The 18,906-nt window shown below is 42.9% G+C and overlaps 1 protein-coding gene across 1 annotated transcript in view; it reads right to left on the bottom strand.

Moving 5' to 3' along the window:
• dars1 (aspartyl-tRNA synthetase 1) overlaps positions 1–18,906 on the bottom strand; it is a 29,228-nt gene extending 10,322 nt beyond the window's left edge. The window contains exons 1-9 of the mRNA XM_061088406.1: positions 18,753–18,906; positions 15,887–15,989; positions 13,560–13,589; positions 13,189–13,246; positions 11,651–11,743; positions 10,258–10,360; positions 4,425–4,527; positions 3,738–3,818; positions 754–813 (exon numbers count right to left, since the gene is read on the bottom strand). Of these exons, the coding sequence (XP_060944389.1) occupies positions 754–813; positions 3,738–3,818; positions 4,425–4,527; positions 10,258–10,360; positions 11,651–11,743; positions 13,189–13,246; positions 13,560–13,589; positions 15,887–15,989; positions 18,753–18,775 (654 nt within the window). The 5' untranslated portion in view covers positions 18,776–18,906. The remainder of the gene's footprint in view (positions 1–753; positions 814–3,737; positions 3,819–4,424; positions 4,528–10,257; positions 10,361–11,650; positions 11,744–13,188; positions 13,247–13,559; positions 13,590–15,886; positions 15,990–18,752) is intronic.

Raw genomic sequence — 18,906 nt, forward strand, 5'->3', positions numbered from 1 at the left:
TTAGTGTGAAGAGCCTTGTTTAAACATGGTCAAGTTATAAAGGGCAGCTCCATAGGAACTAAATTATTATTGGATTGTTTTTATGGTTCCCTTTAGGAGTCTCCCCTTGCAAGTGTGGGAACCACTTTACAGCTTCACTGGGCTCCGCGTGTAAAACTGATGACAGGCCGCGAGTCCGCGAGCTCAAAGTGCAGTGTTAGAGAAACAGGTGTTGCTGCGAGGCTTGTGGGCTACGTGGCTCTGTGCCCTGGTGTCTGCGCCTTCCTGCCTGTAGCATCATCCACGTGGGAGGCACAGATCAAAACAATGAGACACTTTGTGGCTTGGTGTCTTTGCACATCGCCCATACTGCACAAGTGTGAAAGCACCTGCCCATTAAATCACAGACCCTCTTTCCACTTTAGAGGCGCTGAGGTTTGCTTTGCATTCAATGTGTTTACAGTAGTTCATACGGTTGTTTGCTGAGCTTTTAATGTCAAACACAGGTTTGTTTTGTAACTGCAAAGCAAAACGGAAGTGTTTCTAAAATAAAAGATTTTGGAAATGGAGAATAACAGCCCTGAAAACTTGAACTTGACAAGGGGTGGCTTCAAATATCTGAACGAACAGCTCTTTTTCCATCTCACCAGACGACTTCACAAGCCTCTAATGTGAACATGCCACCTCTGAGATTAGATATATCAAGACAAATACTCTGCAGGCTTTGTCACAATGTCAGGGTTTTTTCTCATCTCAGTTCCGGGAACAACTTACCCTGAGATCAATCACTCTGTTGTCCAGCTTGGTGTCCTGGTTCACAGTGGCTCTACCTTCCTGAGGGGGAAACACAAACATCATCCCATCAACAAACGTCCTCCAACTATGAAAGGTTCAGCCACTGTTAAGTCTATGTTCACATGAGTGTCATGGCCACTGATGTACCCTCTACCCTCACACAAAGAAAACACAGGTTTACGTTGAATACAAGCAAAACTAAAAAACACCAGGTGTTAAACAAACTCCATGATTATACAGCTCTAACACATGCAAGTTAGAAGATATTACAGTTGCTTTGTTACATGCAACAAATTGTACGAGGTCAACTACAACAAAAGACATCTGCAGCGAGAGGCAATGAAGCAATAATAGAGAAAAGGAGAGAACACAAATGAAAGAGTAAATGTTTCATCACAGGAGGAACCACTGCTTCCAGGGTCATGGATGTCAGGCTTCCTCATAGGACCCACTGGATTTGAGCTAAAAGCTTCACATCCTGTTCCGAGCCGCCCAGTGCAGAGTAAATAAACCACAGACAGACAGAGAGACAGACAGAGAGACAGACGGGGCTGTTAAGGCCTGTGTCTCTTGGGAAGACAGGTGCTGCAACAAGTGTGAGATACATCGAATCCCCAAAGAAAACACCTGGGATTGTCTAACTGGATAAACATGAGCTTTCTCTCATATGGTGCACCCTAAATATAGATTTTCTCATTATAATATATACACAAACGTTTCATAATTAACAACTACAGCTGTTAGAAGGTGGCATTCAAAACTGTCTGTTAATATAACTGTTTGCATCAAATAGCGGCGGTTTGACAGACAGGCGATCGTCAGTTCACTTTTTTGAATAAGTGTGATTATTGCAGCTCAACAACTTCACCTTTCATGACAGATGACAGATGAGCATGACAGATAATGACAGCAGCATTTTTAAAGCTTCGCTGCTCATAATTTAGAGGGATGGCAAAAAGTTCAGACAACTTGCTGAAACTTCAGCTCTTAACCTGAGAAAGTGCTGCAGCAAGAGGAATTTTAATCTATCCAATTAAACTAAACTATCCGCCTACCTGTTGAGATTAACACAGCATTTCTACCAGTTCTGAAGTAGCAACATGAGAGGCTGCAGCGAGATATGTTTAATGAACCGGTTGTGGGCAACATATTTTGGCCTTATTGAGCAGTAACTCTATAATAAATAACCGTTGGCATTGTGTAAATCTGAGATCTGTGTGATCTGAGAGAAAAGTAGATTCAAGCACTTCCACTAGGTTCAGTTTCCAGCCATGGGGAAGTCTGGACCTTGACAGGTGACTAGGACCAATCGAAAGGCAGTTCAGAGAGAGAGCCCTCCTAGTGGCTGCTCTACTAAGCATTTGCGTATGCACTTCCCTTCAGTGGAAATCCTATAGGAATAGTCCCTGTTCTAGCATCAAAGGTCAAATGACTCTGGAGTTGTTCTTGGCTCCAGCTTCATTCTGTACTTTTCTTCTGTATGATCGCAGTCTAAATGCTAAAAGTTAAAAGTTTTTCTGCATGACGTCATGACATGACATGACATGTGCAGTTTCAGCTCAATTGAGAAATTATAACAGCCGATATTTGTGCTGCTGGATTCCTATTTTTAAGTTTATAAAGTTTTTGGCTAAAACATCCTTTTTATCTTTTAGTTAAAACAGCTACGAGACTGAACACTGAAAAACTGAAAAAATAAATAATCTTTTAAATTGAATCTGTAACCGTCGTTTATTGAACACACCTACTGTTAAGCCAGTGACTGACACCACAAGACGGCAGCTTCAGAGTTAGTTTAATAACAACTAATGACGTCCTGAACTGTAGGTAGGGAAATAATAGCTCTTTATATAATGCATAATCTCAAATGATTCAGTATCGATGCACAACTCTGCATAATTGTAATTCAGAGAGCTTCCTAAACCATGGCTGCCGGCTCTTAGCAACACTGTGTGATGAAATCACATTTCGCACGAACAGAGGTGAGTCAATCGAGGTGATCTTACTCCCTGACTGTTATGTTAATCAGTGGGAGCTACTCTGCTTTTCATCTTGTTTTATTTAAGCAGGTTTTTTGAGATAATCCTGAACTCTGCCCAAAAACACAGATCTCTATTCTCCTTGCTGACAACAAGCTCAAAGACTAAATAAATCATAAAGCAAGGCAACACTGAAAACTTGCTTTCTATAATGTGCTCATATGAATTGCGGCTCAATGGTTAATTATGCGGTTTCCATTGTCTGGTCCGACCGAACTTGAACTCTGACGAACACAGACAGTCAGTTCCTCTTTCCCACACTGAGAAGTTGATGTCAAAATTGTTTAAATGAAAGCAGAGTCTGGAGCAGGGTCTACAGCTGTTGTACAGCTCTCTTTCTTCCCTCAGCTCAGACTGAGCTGTCTTATGGACATTACAAGCTCATTCTTTCACCTGACAAAAGTAAAATGTTTCACTTCATTAATGCACCACACATGGAGCCTCAATGTGTTTCAGTCTACGGCTAGGTGATTGGAAGAAAATCGTCTGTCTGTGTTTGGCTATGTCCATAGCCAGATGTTTTTGGGACGATTTCTCGGGCGATTTCATTTTACTAATATAACTCTGCCTCCTGGAGAATTAATTCAACTCTATAAATACTTAACTTAGGATCTGGCATTCATTATATATTATAGAATGATATACATTCATTTATTTAGTCTCTCCTCCCCCTCTCTCTAGAACTGACACGCAGATACACTTACACACGCACACAGAGTCATAATAAGAATCTGTAAACTCAGATTGGGTCAAATCAACATTTCATATTCGCAGAATGGGAAAGATGAATCAGCCTTGGCTTTGAGCAAATACAATACTCAAAGGGAGAGAAGATATGGCACCAGAGTGTCTCCATCAGTGAGGATCTTTGGTGACACAGGCCCTCCATGCCTCCCCTGCACCCTTCCCTACACCCCTCCTCACCTCTTCCCCCTCTCCATCTGGCCTGACGGCGTCGTCCAACTGCAGGGGGAGGCGGGGCTCCGCCTGGCTGACGACAAAAATCTGGGAGGGAGAAAGAAACCGAGAGCATTAGAATTCACAGGGTAACAGTGCACCTATGTTTCCAGTATATGTTTGTGGTAATGGAAAGCACCCGGGCTCCACACCGACTTAAATGTGTCAAAGTGAAAGAGATTGAGCGTGTTCAAACTTCAGCTATGTGTGAAGAGTTCAAGTGCGTGTGAAAACCACTGGATTTGTCATGTTCAGTTGGTGGGTAGAATCAGGTGCAGGCCACGGAGCCAGGCAACAAATCTCACTTTCATGTTTAGTTTTTTTCTTAATATGGACAGTGTGCGACAGTTGTTGACTACATAAATTGTAGCTAGTATAGTGTTTGTACGGATTACAAAATCGAACCTGTTTTAAGGTTTGGAGTAAATAAAGATCATTCCCTGAGCTGAGGGAGGAACTGAGGAGTTAAATGCTGAGTGTATGAATCTGTGTTGTCCCTGTGTGAATAGAGAAGCATTATTCTGCTTGAATGATTCTGAAGAGGCTAGATGTGCGATTGTGTATTAATATTTAGACGTAGAGCACAAAAAGAGAGACTGTATCATCTGCTCTGTGTTCACGTGCACTGTTGACTGCAGTGAAAACTCTGCCCACCCGCTCGACGTGCAGCTCCACGTCCTGCTGGGAACAGCTCTCGATCTTCTGTTCAACTTTCCTCACCGACGCCTCCACGTCTACGATACTTTCCTTGGTGATGCTGGTGGAGACAGTTGGAAGGGTGGAGGGTAAACAACCGACATCACTTAGAAAACAAACTGGTGTGTGGGAGGCCAACTGTGTGAGAACAATATTTCACTTACACTCTTGACGCTCGTCGACATGCATTTTCAGTTTTTCGTGGTGTGCAGTGCGGGACAGTGTGGGGCGAGTGATTCTGAGTTAGGTGGTGGGTTTTGTTTTTGATTCAGCTGACTGCACATCCTAAGAGAACAAAGGCTGCGTTGACATTTGCAAACACGGGGGGGAAAGTGGACTTAGATCCCACAATAGCATATAGCTTTCAGAACAAAAACGGCACCTCACGCCCACCTCCTACACTTTCTCTGCTCAACACGCGTGCATCTACTTTCATTAGGTTCAAACCAACAGGCTGCATCGGGGAGGGAAATGTTTTAAAGTTTCCACACATCATACTGTAGACAAATTTGACTGTTGTGGAATGAGTCACATTGGGAGAACTAAAATACACAATTAAATCAGTTTTACACACTACTCCTGATTCTGAGGACTAAAAACGGACCCAAATGTCTATTAAAGCTTGGGTTGGTAATCATGGAAAAGGTAGCAAGAGAATGTTACAGTTTAAAAATACGCACCCAATACATCCCACCCACTCCCCACCTTCAAAGTTAGGCCCATTAAACAGACAAACGCGGTCTGTCTGACAACCGCGCTAAGACTTTTCCATCGCTCGCTCGCCATCTTCAGGCTATTGTCTCTGCTTCAGTGGTGTATGTCTTTCCAGCTAAAGACTCAAGAAGAGCACATGCCTGGAGTGATCCGGCAATCAGGTTGGTTTGTGACAGACAGGTCTGCAAACCAATAATTTAATTCGGCAGAGATTAAATGATTGATCGTGTTTATGTTTTTTTCCTCTGAAAAATTGAATTATTGATGGTGATCAGGAGGTGAATAGAATTTCAACAAATTACAGCATCTCCCACAGAATAAATTAGATCTATGGCGGTCATGGGGAAGCACGTGCAGGCGCATGAAGGTCATTCTCACGTGCAGCAGATTCTGAGTGAGGCAGTTCACTGACTGAAGAGTGAAAGAGAAGTTCATGAGTAAGAGAAACAACTGCAGCTGGAACTTTGAGGTCGGACTGTCTACACAGTGATGGTGAAAATGTTATGGACCATAGTGGGAGCAAGTGGTAGCCCACGGTAGCATGACAGCATGAGCACGCACCAAGTTAGAGATCTCCTATGTTATGAGTAGTGTAAAAAATGTACTGGGAAACTGTTGCAGGACAAATTCGAATATGGTGGCCCACCACAATCTAGATAATTATGGGAAACACTAAATAAGATAAAATAAAAAGGGACTGACTCTAGGATGTGCACTATTGAAACATCAACAGCTAAGTAACAACTGTAAGTTACTTGATTTCCCTTTCACAACTGTATATTCGTTACAAAGGAGAAGTGGTAAATCCATATAAGCAGTTGAATATGAGAAGGGTTGTCCAGCTAAGAGACAAGTGTGTGTCAGCTTGGAGCAATGGGCTTGTAACCTGAATCATAGTGAGAGCTTGTGGGAAGTACCCAGCACTACAACAATAACAGTTGGATATTGAGAGGACGGGTACAAATTCCCCTATCAAAAGTAAACTACAGTGTATTTTAGGGGAACCTTTTCACAATTTTGCTGAGATGCATTTTCAAAACAAGGCACCATCTTCCCACGCAGCTTCCTCGCTGCTACTCAGATTAGAGATGCCCGGGACAACACTGATCATCATGGAGCGCAAGGCCAGATGGGCAACCTGCTGAAATCCTTCACTCCTCCTCATTAAAAAGCAGTAATGAGGGACTGAGCGTTGGGGAACTGCTGTCCCTTCAGCCCCACGACAGCTGCCGGCGAAGTCCTTCCCCTCTAGTCGGAGATCAGTTAGATAAATAAATCCCTGCATTAATAACCTCCGCTGCAGGGCCCAGTGACAACACATCCAGCGCACACCGAGGGAAACGGACTGATTAACCCAGCGATAGACTACGCATGCCGCGGCTGGGGCAGCAGTCGCCCCGGCGCCCCCCTCCCCTCCACGCAGCCGGAGGCTCGGTGTGCGGCCCGCCTCAAGTTGTTTTTTTTGGGGGGGGGGGTCCTCGTCCACGGCGCTTCACGGCGTCGCTGGTGCGGGGGCTTCCTTTCTCTTGGACCGCGGGGCGGTGTCCGTCGCAGGTGCGGACGGCGGCCCTGGACGCGAGTCGGGTCCTTCTCGCGTCACCTCAGCTACGGCGCCCGCGTGGGGGGAGGGGGGGCCGCTAGACTGAGTCCAGAACATGTGGACATGCTGACATTCTTACATTACAACACGCATGTCTAACTAACGTTTGAGTTTGATTTTGAGCTGGACACCATTGTTTCTTATACTTTAAACTTGTTGCACTTTGTTTAATATGCAAACATAACTTTTTTATTTTGATAAAAGGTTAAATAGAAACTTTGATATCTTTTTGAGTTGCACTGCTGACTTAACTTATAAGCCCTCTTTTTTATTTATTTTTATCACGTTGGAGTTGCTAGTTTAAACCTACAGTTTTGCACTTTAATATTTGAGCCTTTGTTTACATTTTGTTTTGTGCTGCATTATACGATGACATACAGTTTGTTGTTGTCAAAATAAAATTAACTGAAATGAAATGGTCAATTTGATTTTTTTGGAGGAAAATTAGTCGTTTAGATTAATCGACTAATCGATAAAATAGTCGCCCGATTAATCGATAGAAAAATAGTCGTTAGTGGCAGCCCTACTGGAGATGCTGTAGCTTTACTATAACTTCAAGATTAGGATCACTACACTAAACCTGCACTATGAGGATATGTTAGAGATATACCAGACACTAATTTATAAACATTTTATCATTGTAACAAAATTACATTCGTCCCCACAACCCTTCAGATGCTGATGTGTCACTATGACAAATTCAATTTAAGACCTTCATTACACCACATTGAATGAATGAATTTGACCTGACAGGTTTGAAAAAACAGTCCCTGAATTAAACTTCCATAATTGAAGATAAAGTGAAATAGCCTGGTTGGGAATAAATCTGGAAATGCCACGTTATCTCAAATTACAGGCAGAGACAGTCGGTATGCAGAGCCAGAAGCCGGAACCAAGTTCTGACTGGAATGTTTGTAGACTGATCTGATCGGTTATCAGTTCCACATTGGTCTTGTTAGAGGTTTTATAACCGTTAGCTAATACCACTGAGAAAGAACTACAAACCACACATCCATTACAAACTATGCATGACCTATTACATTTCTCTTTAGGAAAAAAGTGTGACAGAAGTAGCATTACATGAACAGCCTGTCCAACACTGGACCTTCTGTATAATACTTTCACTTATTTAAGCATTTTTAAGGCCTAAAATTCAGATTATCATATTTTTAGAACTTTTAAGACGCCATGGATACCATGAAAGAGGAAAGTAAAACTGACTGGACAAGATTTTAGACTCTTTGAACGCAGTGGTAGATCTGTTGCTCTCACTGCCAGTGAAGATCACACACATACTCAAACATGTATCATTTCAATCAACAATTCATCAAAAAGCCCTGACTTGTTAAGCCATTCAAAATGGAACTGAACCTACGAAGCACAAAAACTACACATGATGTCGTCAATCCAGTTTCAGAGGCCACATCAGTCACAGTTCTCTTGTGCTCTACACCCAACACGCCTGAGGTGCTTGAGTCGGCTGCCGAGTCTAAAGATCACTTAATTAAATTGTGCGAGTGAGCGGAGGATGTCCTGGATATACAATATGTAAAATTAGACTTCCTCAGCTATGTCATCAGTGCCCTTGACATGATTATGAGAGGATTTACTTGTAATCCAGGGTCTTACTCCGCTTATCAATCATCGCACCAAGTGTGTGGAACAAGACGGGGGGGCAGAAAGCCACAGGAGCTCATGAAAACCACCTGTTCTTTAATGTTTCGATAAAAAAAAACACATAACATGTTGATCCTAACAGTGACCATCAGACAGCCTCTTGGTAACTATACCATGTTTGACTTGATACAAGCCTGTGGTGTCGTTAAAAAACGTGTCATCACTTTCACTCGCTCTGTTGTCAGGTGATTATGTGTGGCACAATAATTTAACCGTCCAACCACAGTATTGCAAAACCAGATTAAGGAACTACCGCTCATAAAAGAAATCATCTGTTACAAAAACCTATTGAAACATAACTGATTCACACACACACAAAAGAAGAAAAAACAATCTCCTGTGTGACAGTTAACTTTTCCACCACGTCACTCACTTTGAGATCACGTCCTTTTCCTGCTTGCCTCTCGCTATAGGGGAGCAGAAAATAAAGCTGAATGTAGAAGCCGGCTGAGCAACTGAGAGGAACTACGACCTGGTCAGGGCCCCGTGACACTAGCAGAGTGGGGGTCAGTGTGGTCGGGCAGCAGAGGTCGAGGCGCAGGTGTGAGCAGCAGTGACCTCGCCCTCATTACAAACTTGTGCACTTGTGTTCGAGTTGAGCTTCTTGTGAATGTCCACAACCCACCGAGAGGCTCCGAGGGTCTGATTTACCAAACACGGGTATAATGAATATAAGTAAAATGGTAATTTATGCACATTTGGAATTCATCAAACATTTAGCTGCTCCCACTTGTTTACATATGACTCAGGCTGGTGTCTACATAAACTCCATCATTCATTATTCACCACATTAAATCTGCCCTGTCTGTCTGCACTATATTTACTCAAAGTATTACAGGAACTAAAGAAATGTTTGTGCTGCTGTTTATTGTTTATTTATTTTCACCGCAGCTCTGTCCCGAATGATCCGAGGGAGAACGATCGTCCTCTGGTCGACACACAGAGTCATGCTCTCCGCGCTGGGTATGAGGTCACATGTCGGGAACAATGATCGGGGCCTGAAACGTCTCCATTGATGTTTGACACTGCATTCTGTATCAGTGACGTGCTCTTTAAATAACAGCTCTAATGAAGCCGGTTCCCTTTCAACTCTTGTCGGTTTCTCTGGGAGGCTGAAACAGCAGACACTTCTCTTCTGTCTTCAGCCTCGTTGGCAGCTTTTCGTGATGCTGGAAGACTTTAACAGCTGCTGCCAAAACACTGGGCTGGTTTAAACAGCTTTAAGTCGCTGTATTATCAAATGTCACAACTGCTCCCGCATATGAGGAAATTCATCAGACAACAGGAGTACGGGAAAACAGTAATTTACTAAAGCACCTTGTTTTAGTAAATTACCTGAATTTAATTGTGAAAGTCCTATTTTTACTTGTTTCAAAAGCGAGCCCCCCCCATGAACTTCAGCATAAATCAGCATTATTATCAGCCACACCCCTTTTAACCTTTAATCGTTTAATAAAGTGCACTTCTGCTGATAGTTGTGCAAATTCATAGACTACCAGTAATGTGGCTGGAGTTCCAGAGCTGAACACGACTAATGGAGCTTGGCTCTTAAGTATTTCTTCCTCCTCTGATCCGAGCTGCTGTATCTGCCATCTCAACAGGAACTGCTCCATTAAAACGCTGCTGTATCCCGCCCTGTTAACAGCCAGCTTTTGTTGTCAAGTGAAAAATGATTGATTTCCACACCGTTCACCTCGCTCAGAATGTGTGAAAATGGATCAACGGGGGCGATTAGGCCCCAGGATTTTCCCACCATTGTTCTTTGCCCTCTCTGACAGGAAGAGCAGGCTCTGTACTCACTTTGCGGCGAACTTGACCATCTGCTTGCTGGCACGATCTCCCACGGCAACGAGTGCCTGCACGTTGAACTGCTGTTGACGCAGGACCAAAAAGCATTGCTTCCCTGAAAACAAAACAACAACAACATATAGTGCCAGCGTGGTAGGAACTCTTTCAAGCCTAACAGGCTTGTCACAATAAAAACTCTGGTGCTAACTCTGCCAGTAACGTCAGTGTGTGCAGTCCAAAGGGGCTACGTGTTACTGGGAATGAAGAGGGTATCCCTCAGCTGGAAGGTTTCTTGTAATCTCCAGGTAAAGTGTCAAACATTTGTGAACAGTCTTGTCTTTGAAGAGCACTGTGTGGCGAAAGGCTGATTGATACCTTCCTAACAAACACACACACCTAGAATCAGTGTAAACAACTTAGCCAACAAAAACTCAGGGCCGAAGACAGTCAGACCACCCAGGTACTTTGATGTTTGTTGCCTGTGAGAAAGGGGGGGGGTTGGGTGGTGGGTAGAACAGTGATGCTAGAATCCCACCAACAGATGCACCTTATCCCTGACCGAATCAGGATGTTATTCTGCTCACACGTACATCCTTACAGCAGGCACGGAGAATGAAGACATGAGCGGAGGGGAAGTGACTCTGAACTGTGGAAGTTATCTTGAAAAGCTACGGCAAAGGAGATCATCATGGAGACCTGACTTTATTTGTAACGACAGATTTATTAGCAGGGCAGTAAAAAGGCTTGATGTTTCATACAGAGATGCAGTAACCTGGCAGACTCGGTGGGTTCACTGTGCTCAAGCAGAGCAGCTACATGCCTGCCAGTGGCTAAAAGAGATATCTGTTCTTTCAGTTGGCAAGCCAGTCGGATGAAATGATATCAAAAACACCCTCAGGTCGTCAAACTCTGCTTAACATGGAAACAAGGGGGAATAAAACTCTGTATCGCATAAACAATTGTGTTCAGTTGTTTTGTGCATATTTCTGTGTTACTGTAAAATTCGAAGAATCATGCTGGGGTTTTTCCTGGCACATAACTCATTCATCTACCTAATTCCATGGAAATCATTTCAGTAGTTTTTGCATAATTTTGCGGCCAGGCAGACAGACCAATAAATCACTCCACACTGTAAAATCTGACATTTCCTTTGTTTAGTTTCTGAACATTGACATTGATCACCCTAAAGAGAGGGATCTCAGTTGTCTAGGGAAATCTAACAACACATAGAGCAATTTAGAGAAGTGAGTGATGTGGAAACCTGGTTTGAAGAAGTCTTACACATATCAGTAGAGAACACAGAGGATTTGCACGTGGGTCGTCCAGCTCTGGCTGTGTTTTCTCCTCACAAAAGAAAGTTGTGCTAAACATAAAGATGGGAAACCAAGACGGGCGATGATCTCACCTTTGGCTCTGCTGGTGTGGACTCGGGCACGCAGCCAGATCAGCTGGTCGGCTCTCTCAGGAGTCAGGTCCTGGATTCGTACCAAGGCCCTGTCTGGCTCACACACAAACGCACACATGGACATTTTATTACTTCAAAAAGGAGCTTTCCTGCCTCCCCCACCTCTGTATAAAGAGTCTCAACACCCTCCCGTTTCCCCCCTACACACCCCCAAAGGCAGAAAGACATGTGAGGCAGCATGCATGTGCGTGTGTAGACGTATGCACAATAAAACGCTCAAATTACAGACGTGCCTAATAAATAAGACACACTAGGAGGCCTGCTGAAAGCTGTCTAACGCACCTATTCTTTGTGGGCTTCATGATAAATTGACTCCAGTTTCACCTGTGTCACTCAGACGCATGCTTTCTCCTTATTATCGCCGAGCAGGGGAGGCAGACGCCGAGGCTGCACTAAAGAAAACAGAGCCGCCCTCTTGGCTGGGAACTCTGCGTCAACCCATACTAAAGCCCTCACCCTCAATCCCACACAACTCCACCCCGTCCCTATGGCGCAGCTTGGCATGCAGGTGAGGGAGGACCCACTTTGTTTGCTGCCACTGGAGCTGAAAGAGCATCCAGACAGACAGACTGACGACCGTGACAGCTCCGCCTGCTGCCTCCTTCATCCGGGAGTTATCACACACGCTATTAGTTACTGCAATTATCGGGAGAAGGGGTCTAAAAGCATTTTTTAGTGATGTGCATCAGCTGTAATCGTGTTACATCGCTAACGCTTGACAGGCAGGCGAGTGTTATTCAGGATGTAATCAAAACATGAAATTTGAGGGACGCACGCGTTCTCTATTTCATCATTATATTGTCATTTCCTCACTTCTTGAGCGGAGGCTCGGGTGCAATACACTGACTCGCATTGTCTTGCACAAGTTGAAGGTAAAGGTCATAAGAGACTAACGAGATCTTGAACCTATTTGGTTACTCAAGCTGAGTTCACATTTGTACCAGTTGTCTCTTAAGCATCAATGTGTTCAAATGTTAAAAAAAGACATTGTCAGTTACATCGTAAAATCAGCAAGAGAGAGAAACTCTTAAGAAAGAAAAGGAAAAACAATAAGTTTTCAAGAGATTATATTCTTGGGTAGATTTCCACTGCTGGTGTCAAATGATTGACAGAAAACTGAGTAAAGTGCAAAACAAACTAAACTCTGAAACCTTGAAATAATAATAAAACAAGACATTTATTCCAACCAAAGGAGTCCCTCTGTTTACTGCATGTACTGTATTCAGTGAATCGTTTTTTTTCACACTATGTGGGTGTGAATAAATAAATTCTTCTGGAATGCACATCTTTCTGTCGCTGTGCTGATATTATGCAGACAAAGAGACACAATGGAATATCTAAAAGGAAGAAATGTACCAACACAGGAGCAGCATGAAATTGTTTAAACTCTTAAAACACCAAATATTAACACATCATAGATAAATGGGTATATGCTCATTACATTACATTACATTGACAGCCGTGGCTTAAATACTCACCCAGTTTTTGTTGGGACTGAACCATAGCCGGCACACCATATTGGTCCTTGGCAAAGTCCTGAAAAACACAAGTATGACGTTAGCAGTCGAGATCAGGAATTTCATCAAAGAGCTAAATAACAGTCCAATTTCTCAAAAGCAGTTCTACCACTTGATCTTCTGTGCGTCAGTCCGTCTACTACATGCGAGATAACACACAGACAGAACAGACCACAAGCCTTATCTTGATCTTTGTAGGACAGACAACAGAAAAACAGAGTTCAACCTGCTGGTAGCTGTATTCAAACTGTAGCGAAGGTGTGAACACAGAGGTAGACAGACAGACAACTGGTCTCAGGGTCTGAGTGCTGTGATCTATACGGGATACTTACATCTTCCTCTGTGGTTTGTTGCTCGGCAGCCTGAAACACAAAGTGTTGACAGGGGTTTAAAAGGGCAAATAACAACAAGAAGACTATTAAATTCAAAACATCATCAAAATGTTGAAAAACACTCAACTTCAAATGGAGCAACTTAAAACGTTTTGCTGCAACAGTCATGTAAATTGTGTTTTCATCCTTCGCTATCAAGGATTTGAATAAAATTAATAAATCATCGCTCGGTCCGGGAGCACAGACTTGTATCCCTGGAATACCCGGCTCTTCTACGCATTACTCCAACACATCACACACAATGAGCAATGGCAGCAGGAGCTATTGCTTTATAATAGAAAGAGCGTAAGTGGACAGATATTTTTTATCTCTGCGCCGGCAAATGACTCCCACAGTGCGATGAGATCGAGTCTTGGCAAAGTTACAGTTCCATTTTCTATGCAAATTGATATTGCAGTCTGAAATGGCTGGTGGCGGTGGAGTGAATTGGAATCACCCAACCTTCATATGATGATACAGTCACATGATGGATGATATTGCATCTTACTATCAAGTGAATATGGACCCGCTCAAGCCACGAAGCAACTGGCCGCCACCGGAGCGTGACAAGTGTCAGCACTACACAAAATCACACGGTTAACACTGACTTAATAAATATTCCAACTCAGCTTTCAGGTTTTCCTCGAGGTAACACTTACTCCACGACACTAATATAGACAACGTAGCAAGTGTATTAAACGGTGACAACACCTGCTTCTTCCATGAAGCATGCTGAAGGGTATATCCGGCTTGAGGAGAGGAAAACATGATGCTTTCTCCTTGAGAAGCCACTTGATGCATGACAGACAAACAGATGAGGTGTCAGATCAGTCTTGGATAAATCAAACTGAGGCGGGATGCTTCTCAAATCTTGCTTTGAGGTTAAAATAAATTCTAGACTTGACATACACTTCTAATAATTTGTCCCAAGTGACACAAATGGTCAGTGCTAAGGTCTGAACGTACCCAAATGCGTCAGATTTGTTTTATGTCAGCAAAGTTTGAGAATGTATATTTTGTGTAATTTGGCAACAGTACACTGACAAAGGAATGTATCCAAGACATTTGTAAGGTTTATATAAGGTTTCAGGAGAGCAGCTGATGTAATATCTCATTAACAGACAACTTTACGCAACTGCAGATCCAAATGATTGTTTAGCGTGAGAGACAGGACGAGACAGGAAAAGCAGCATTGAAGCTGATCATCACAGCAGCTCAGCCTGTTTGTCAAGTGTGTATCTGAGGACATCAGTAACCGTACAGCACAATGCATGTTTGTTCCATGTATTAGTTGGCTTAAGGTGATTTCTATGACAACCTAATCAGAATATTTCCATGTCTAGATAAAGAAGTGTCTGAAGGTCTCAGTCATCACGTTGAATTACACGTGTATATGAAAAATTACAGTGGTTCTTAGGAATCAAACTCTGAAGATCCTTCGTATTTTCTCCGGAAGAGATGCACATGTGAAAGCAGAAGTCTGGATTCACCACGGGCGAGTAAGGGGTTGACGCTTCTCACGCTCGAAAGACGCAAAAATGAAAAAAATAAAACAAAACAAACATGTAGGGGTGAAAAAGTGGTGACAGCACCCACAGAAGACATCGACGAAGATTTCAAGAGAGGTAATAAGAGCCGACGCCAACATTTGCTGCTGCCGGCTGCTCAACCTCTCACCGGAATAATGTGGAGGATTTGCTGCAGAGAACCTCCCGCTGCGTTGTGCATGTGTGAAAAGCAAACTGCGGGTAAAGTCCTTTACCCACTTCTCCTGACTGTACCTGCAGATCACATTTGAAACAGCTATAGAGTTGAAATGTGGGGAAGGAAAGAGCCCTTGTATCAGCATGAGAAGACTTTGAGAGTTGGCATTGCACAGAAAGATGGTTTTGTAAGTTCCGGTAACCTTTCAAAAAATCTCATAACTATCAGCAACCATGATGCTAACGTGCGCCGCAGTGAAATGGCCATGTTTGCTGCTATATTTGTAAGTCTGACCTTTACGGTGTAATATGGTTGCAACTGCTTTATTAACAAGGGGCCCAACATGTTGTGTGCTTAGTGTAGAAGAAAATAGCACTTTGTTTTGGGTAGAACTAAACAAAGCCAAAATGACAGGAATACTTAAACAATGGGTTCGCTTGCCCCCCCGCCGGCTGATCTACCCTCCGTGACCCGCAGTACCCAGCGAGCCGGCACGTCAGCGCCGTACCAGCTGTAAGAGGGGGGGGGCAACGGATGTTAGGAAACAGACCAAAAAAAGGGGGAAACAAAAACACAACACTGACCAGCTTGGCCTGTTTCTCAGCCTTCTTTGCGGCTTTCTCCGCTTCCTTCTGCTGTTTCTTCTGGCCTTTCTTTGACTGAGCTTGCTGCTCCTCCTCCGTAGCCCTGAAACAGGAAGACACATAAAAGATAAACATGTAAGTCCACTTCCACCTCCTCGTTTTTTCTGCGCCCCACGAGGAAGTTGTTGACCGCCTGGGAAAATGAATCCTGAGCCACGGTCACCTCCAGCTTTTAAGTCTGTGCTACCTTTAACCCATTGTTTTTTTTCTCACACGACAAACCAGCTGTAGCCTTTGTGAATGGAGAGCAGCTAAAAGCAAAGAATGTGAGACTGGCTAAATAAACAGTGATGCTTTGAGAGGACAGTGGTCTCACCTACACTTTTTTTAATCCACTTTTCTAAAGTCTGAAGAATGCAGATTATGTGATTATGAGAGCATTTAGTCTTATCTGAAAGTAAAGGTGTCTTTATTTGTTAAGATCCCGCACAGTGACAACACAATGTCAGACCTGATAAGCAAGCGACATTTGCCTACAAAGTAAAGTTTGTTCTGTTGCGAGAAAAGGACAGTAGACAAAGTCAATACAACGCTCTTATCTTTACAATGCCCAGGACAGCAGTGTAACGCTCCAGAAAATGTCTCGTCAATTTCAATGTCTACGTGTATGACACCGCTTTTTCGCCGGGAGATATTTGTTTTCTTTGTGTTTTTCCATTTTTGCCTGTGTTGAGCGTTAGAAGCATTAATTGTTTAATAAATTAGAAATACTGCCTTTGAAACTGAAAATAAAATACAAGTCCAACTGATTCAGGTCTCAGCAACATTACAGAATTCAGCTGCTTCCTGGGAAAGTGATCCGCCTTTACTTTATGTCAAAGACGTGAAGGCTGTAAAAAGATAAAGCAGCAATAAACCAATGAGTCACAGACTTGATATAATAAACTTAAATTGCACACTGCAGAATCCGACTTGCACTAACTCCTACAAAAGTGTTCTGCGATTGCAGGGGAAAGAATGAGTGAGGGCTGCTTGGTTTTTTCCTTAGACCAGGTGTGTCGACATGAAGGAAGCCAAAGAGCAATATCGGTGCTGCTCCTATTTAGTGGCAGGAAATAACAAGCACCAAAGGGCAACTATGAATAGCAATAAAGTCTAAACAAGAAACTCAAGTCCCAACAGACAAAAAACAGGTTCTATACCTCTCCTACACACCACTGTCCCAACAGCAAGTGTTCATCTTTAATCATTAAAACAAGATATTAAAAGTTTTAATTAGACATTTCCATTCTGAGGAGAAACGGTGTGAAGTAAGCTTCTGCATCAATGGAGCTAACAAATTAACTAACATAAAAAAGGATAACCCAGCGCTCATGTTTTACTGATATGAGGCTGAACCACGTTGAAGCAGAGACGTGAGGTAGATCATTTAAATCTAGTGATTATTGGAGTCGTTTACGTTATTTACGATCCAACAGCCAGTTGATTCTGTTCAACTGAGTCCACAAACTTTGTGGCCCTCAGGCAAGAAGTCAGTCTGTGTGTGGGGAGCAACTGTTTTAAAAAAAACACACACAGACAGTCTGCTGTTATATCAATACACAAACAAACTTTGTGTCTCACTCTTAAATACTGTACAAAGCTAATTAACCCATCGCTGTCTGAGACGTTATTTGATGTTGTACAGTTAAACATAATCAACCTATTCCAGTTGGCAACGGCCCCCAGTCAGTTAGCTCTGGGACCAGATGCCATGATGACACATGCCCAACAACAGGTGTATTACGGCCCGAGCATTGACACATATCAGGGGAGAGGAGATTAAACTCAATGTTATCAGTCCTCACAGGGACATTTATCAAAAGTACAATATGTCACAACAAAACTGAAAGTAAATGTTGCGGCACAAATATAGAAAAATACCTTTTAATAAATTGCAGTTACATTAAAAGCGATATATAAATAGGTGAAAAGACGACAAAGATAATTATAGAAATATATATGTTATCAATAGCAATATGACAGAATTGATGTTGATATATTGCTGATACACAGCAGAGGCATGGTGAGGACACGATTCATTTGTGGTTTTAATGCTCGACAACACGTTTGTAAAATGTGTTGTTGCTCATCAAGTGTTTTGAGTGTTAAACCACAACTTTCAGTCCAGTTTAAAACTTGCTGAATTGGTATTAATTGTTTGATGATTAAGTAGAATAGGGGTAGGTCAAGACAAGCACGTTGCTTCTTCCCGGGCCTTCGTCTCAACAGGTCGTGCAGGTTTTATACATCTGGTGTTCTCAAAAAGTGATCCATGACCAGAGGGGAAACTGCAGGAGGCCGAGCGTGGAATGTGGACAAGCATGAAGTGACAAGTTGGGATGTGCACACTCCCATTGCAAACCTATATACGTGTAATAGTGCAGGTGAATAAGCTTTAGTGTTGAAGAATATTTTGTTATTGTAGTGTTGTGTGATTGTAAAGGATTCAGATTGCAATGCTGCATGTAATCAGACCCCATGCTCATTATAAACATCCATATTCATATCATGCATCTGCTGAATTCACCAGGAAACTCAATTTCGACTTGTAAAACTTGCAAACATAAAACTTGCAAACTTTTTCCCTGCAGATTAATGTGACGCAGGTTGAACAACATTTTTCTTGTTGTGTTTATTTGTTATACTGAGTGTATTTCAGACGTTTGTGCTCACTTGGGTAAACGCAGTGATTTCTTTTCCTGAAGCTGTCAGATGATGCAATCTGCTGCATGTCAACGCAATGCTAGCTAGCGGCTAACAGTGCTAACAGTGGTTTGTTTTAAAAGCGTGGAGTGAGACGTGAGCTGTGTCACGTGGTTCTTACCCCTGGACTTCGTCTTTCGTCATGTCGAGCTACGGTCTCGAGAAGGGACGAGGAAAACACTTCACGACTTTCTGACAGAGAGAGAAAGAGAGAGAGAGAAGGAGAGAGAGAGACTCCACATCAGCTGTTCACTGCATGGACGGCAACCGGAAAG

This window comes from Limanda limanda, chromosome 16 (assembly GCF_963576545.1).
Source record: "Limanda limanda chromosome 16, fLimLim1.1, whole genome shotgun sequence".
Lineage (NCBI taxonomy): Eukaryota > Metazoa > Chordata > Actinopteri > Pleuronectiformes > Pleuronectidae > Limanda > Limanda limanda.